This window comes from Eleginops maclovinus, chromosome 9 (genome assembly GCF_036324505.1).
Source record: "Eleginops maclovinus isolate JMC-PN-2008 ecotype Puerto Natales chromosome 9, JC_Emac_rtc_rv5, whole genome shotgun sequence".
In the NCBI taxonomy this organism is placed as follows: domain Eukaryota; kingdom Metazoa; phylum Chordata; class Actinopteri; order Perciformes; family Eleginopidae; genus Eleginops; species Eleginops maclovinus.
Genome location: NC_086357.1, coordinates 15,445,352 through 15,449,155, shown reverse-complemented (window position 1 = coordinate 15,449,155; position 3,804 = coordinate 15,445,352). Strand labels below are relative to the sequence as shown.

Genomic DNA, 3,804 nt, shown 5'->3' with positions numbered 1-3,804 from the left:
TGTTTACATGCTGTTTACATGCTGTTTACATGCTGTTTACATGCTGTTAGCTTGCTTTTCAACAGAAGCAGAATATGACCGGAAAAAGTGATGGCTGCTGACGCTGGAAAAGGTAGGGTTGAATGTTTTCATGTCTTGTAATTGGAATTTTCAGGGACACTGTGGTTGAGATTAAATACAATTTAAAGGTTGAACATAATACTGAAGCCATTTTTTTGCCCATATGAAATAGTATAAGATACCTGTTAATCTGAAAACCTGCACAGGTTTGCACACTCATTGAGCATAGAATCTATATTTTGGCTTGCTGTTAAAACATGTGTAATCATGTACAGGTGTGTTTTGAAATGAATGGATTCGATATGGACCCTGATACAAATACATTTAATAAACTGAACACAGGTCAAAGGTGCTCGGCACCAACTGAGAAAACAGAAATATGCGTTTAATTCAAAACTTAAACAAATGATCAAATGGAGAGAAAAGACAAGAAGAGTCAAGCTAGGAACTTTAGTACAAACATGAATCAACAGCATTAACTCAATGCCTTATTGAGGTCGTAATCCGTACCCCCAAAGGACGTGGCTGACACTGGGGTATAAGTTTTCAAAACACATCTCAGAGAAATAGCTGTGCTACGTTTCAATCAGAGTCTTTTAATATCTCCATGTTATTTATGTTATAAGAGAACATTGTCATTTGAACACTGGCTCCACATGAAACGTGTTGTACCATCTCTGTAGCATCCAACTGCAGAATTCACATGAAGTGTCTGATCTGTTGGAGGGAGGAGCTGATGCTGATGTGAAGAGGGATGACAGAGGACAAGGAACTTCGAGATGTCATCTTGGACTTGAGATAAGACTGATCAACATTTTTCCTCTTTTTCTGACATTTAATAGACCAAACAACAAGAGATAGTTTGGAGTTGCAGCCCTAGTTAGGTAATAATATCCAACATCATGTCACAGCAAGAGACATCTGCATAGATGCAGAGCAGAAGTGATATTTTATTTAATAAATAATCCTACAGGAGCTACAATGGTCCTGTCTGGCCTCGGGCCTGCAGAGACGTCACACAGTCTGTCCTTCCCAATGATGACCGCTCCGCGACAAAGCCCTGCGTTGAGGTGCTTGCAGCCTGAGTGAGCAGCAAACATTCACATAAGTCAAACAGATTTCATTCTGTGTTAAGTCTGACGGAGACTCTCTGTGTCGTACGAAGTGAAATTGACAGTGGAAGGCAGCTGAGTTATGATGTTTGCGTTGCACATCAGCTGCGTGATCACGTGGCTGTCCCTCACGACTACAGGATAAAACAGATTCCTTTGTGACGTAGAATATGAAGTACTGTGAGTGCTGCTACCTTGTCTGGATAACTTGAGTAACTTCTTGAACATAGACCTCCTGAGGAGGATGTAGATCCAGGGGTCGAGGATGGGGTTAACAGCGGCGATCCGGATGGCTGCCAGGTCAGAGTTGGGGTCATTTTTCAGAATGAAGCAGTTGGCAAACACGCGGACCTGAAAGAGAAAAACAGGTTTTGATTCATATCTTCAATGATTAAACATGCTGTAATGGCAGCAAATATTAACAGGAATAGTTCCTTTTTACAGTACTTTTCAGGTTTCCCAATAAAAATGAAGGTTATCATTCCATAGTCTTTTATGAAAAGTTATCAGCAACTCTAAAATATGAATAATGCCTGATAGAATGTGCAACACATCACAGGGTTTCCAACCTGTTTAAGTGCTCTTAATACTATATATGTGACCCCTTGTTTGAGGTTCATAATGTCAATGAATTGTATGCAGTTAAAAAGGTTTTGTTTAGGTCAGATTAAACTATCCTGGATTAATGAAATGAACTCCTGTAATTATACTTCATTAGGTATTATAACTTTTTTATGCTTTATAGTTATTAATGTATTCATGTATCCATCAATTTAATGTCTCAGCAGGTAAAGCTGAAGCTCATTTAAACACTCATGCTGCAGTAGTTTATTAATTTACCTCCGGGGATAAATATAGTCTCATCTTAATTATTATTATCATACCAGAATGTATTAGTCATTTATTAGATTTTGTATCATTATTCCAAATTTACAAAGTAACTCATAATTAAATGTAGTAAATACATGTAATGTGCTAAACAATTATAAAATATCTGCCTCTGAATTGTTGTGGAGTAACCTTAATGTATAAAAATCTAACAAACTATAAATATGATAACGTATAACAACGTGAACATTTCGGGCTACTTAAGTACAGTAGAAAAATATTGTACTTCGTTACTTTTCACCACTTGTCTCTGGAAGAAAAACTTTCTCCATAAGGTTTGCTGCTCCGTAGGCAAAGGTGCAAGCAACATTAAAAACCACTAACTGCTTAAATAAAGTCCCCCCCTGACTCACCACCAGCGGGGCTGAACAAGCCAGAACCACGGCGGAGGTCATCACCAGCACAGCCATCATCTGCGTCTCTGCAGCCGAGGACAGAGCCCTCCACCTCTCCCGGACGCTGGCTCTGGTGACCGGTCGCTGCACTGTCCTCTGCCGCATCAGCAGCAACGCACCGCACACCGCCAGGTTCAGAACGATGGTGCCGAGGATGAGCAGCAGGCTGACGGAGCCGTACAGAACGGAGTAGGCAGTGGCCACAGGCTCGTCTGTCCCCCAGTCGATGAAGCACCAGGTCCCGGACGGCTGCAGCTCGCTCTTCGACATGCCCATCATCGGAAAGCAGCAGAAGAAGATGTTACTGATGTAAATGAAGAACAGGAACCTTTGCGCAAATCGTCGGTCCACCCCCCACCGCTGGTAGGTGTACGGACAGCATATAGCCATGTACCGCTCCGCTGCCATGGCACATATGATGCTCAGGCCTGTCAAACCGAAAAACAGCAACAAAAAGGAGTGAAATTCGCAGACATGCTGGAGCGTCAGCACATTCTGGTACATGTAATTGGCTATGGTGAGCGGACTGGCCAGGCAGGTGCCCAGCAGGTCGGTCACCGCCAGGCCGCACACCAGCGTGTAGAAAGCTGAAGATTTCCTCTCCTGTCGAGATACTGACAGGACGATTATTGCAATTATATTCCCAATAGCGCCTCCAGCAAACATAAAAATCGGTAAAGCGATTGCTTTTTCAAACGTGGTCGCTTGTGAATGCTGCATCAGCGTCTCGTTTATCGAAACAGATCCGTGCGTAAAGTTCGGGCTCTCCATCGCCAAAAACAACCTGGTGTTAGTTAGCGATATTTGCTTCGGTCTGTAAAGGATTTGGGAGAGCATCTCCTTTTGAACCCCCTGTAATTGAAGATAAGGGGGTACTTTTTCTGGTAGTCTCATCCCCTCAGTTTTCCAGTAATCTAGATGCAATTAGCCAGAAGTCGTTGCGCAAAACTGGGAGCCAAGAGGTGGGCTGTCTCTAATATACTGAACCACTCAGCAGCCCGTTGGATGCTGTGAGTGACGGAGAAAAACGAGATGGAAGTTCAGTTTATTTTCAGTCTCCACTCTGTCTCATCTGCAGAAGTAAGCGTCATCACAGCCCTGCGTAATAGTTGTGGCTGCCTATCAGGAAGTCAACTTCACTTAAACGATGATGCAGAGAGAGAGAAGCTTCAGGAGAGCTTTCTCACCCATTTAGACATGAGTCATATTTAGATGTAGAAACTATAGAATGCAATATTTTGAAAGCAGAGTGCTAAAAGGTTTCTATTAAGTTAACTTTGGGTTTTCACTGTTATATAAATCAAAGGGCCAATACAGTGATATTATATATTTAAAGAAAAATCTATGTT

General features: G+C 42.1%; 1 protein-coding gene across 2 annotated transcripts; it reads right to left on the bottom strand.

The window, feature by feature from the left end:
* Positions 1-368: 368 nt before the first annotated feature.
* Positions 369-3,552, bottom strand: LOC134869128 (prostaglandin E2 receptor EP4 subtype-like). Of its 2 annotated transcripts, XM_063890568.1 has the most exons (3): positions 2,414-3,552; positions 1,367-1,523; positions 369-1,141 (listed from the first exon to the last, which is right to left on the bottom strand). In XM_063890568.1, exons 1-3 carry the CDS (start codon positions 3,347-3,349, stop codon positions 1,011-1,013), a joined length of 1,224 nt encoding a protein of 407 aa, XP_063746638.1. In that variant the 5' UTR covers positions 3,350-3,552; the 3' UTR covers positions 369-1,010. The 2 variants fall into 2 exon arrangements, with proteins under 2 accessions (XP_063746638.1, XP_063746637.1); XM_063890567.1 differs by having other exon boundaries at positions 369-1,523.
* Between the last annotated feature and the right edge of the window lie 252 nt (positions 3,553-3,804).

What these genes read in the sequence shown, in the direction of transcription:
- LOC134869128 (XM_063890567.1), bottom strand. Translation starts at nt 3,349, where the DNA reads ATGAGACTACCAGAAAAAGTACCCCCTTATCTTCAATTACAGGGGGTT. An exon ending in CTTGTTCAGCCCCGCTGGTG is followed by an intron (nt 1,524 to 2,413) that starts GTGAGTCAGGGG and finishes TTTCTCTTTCAG; the next exon opens with GTCCGCGTGTTTGCCAACTG.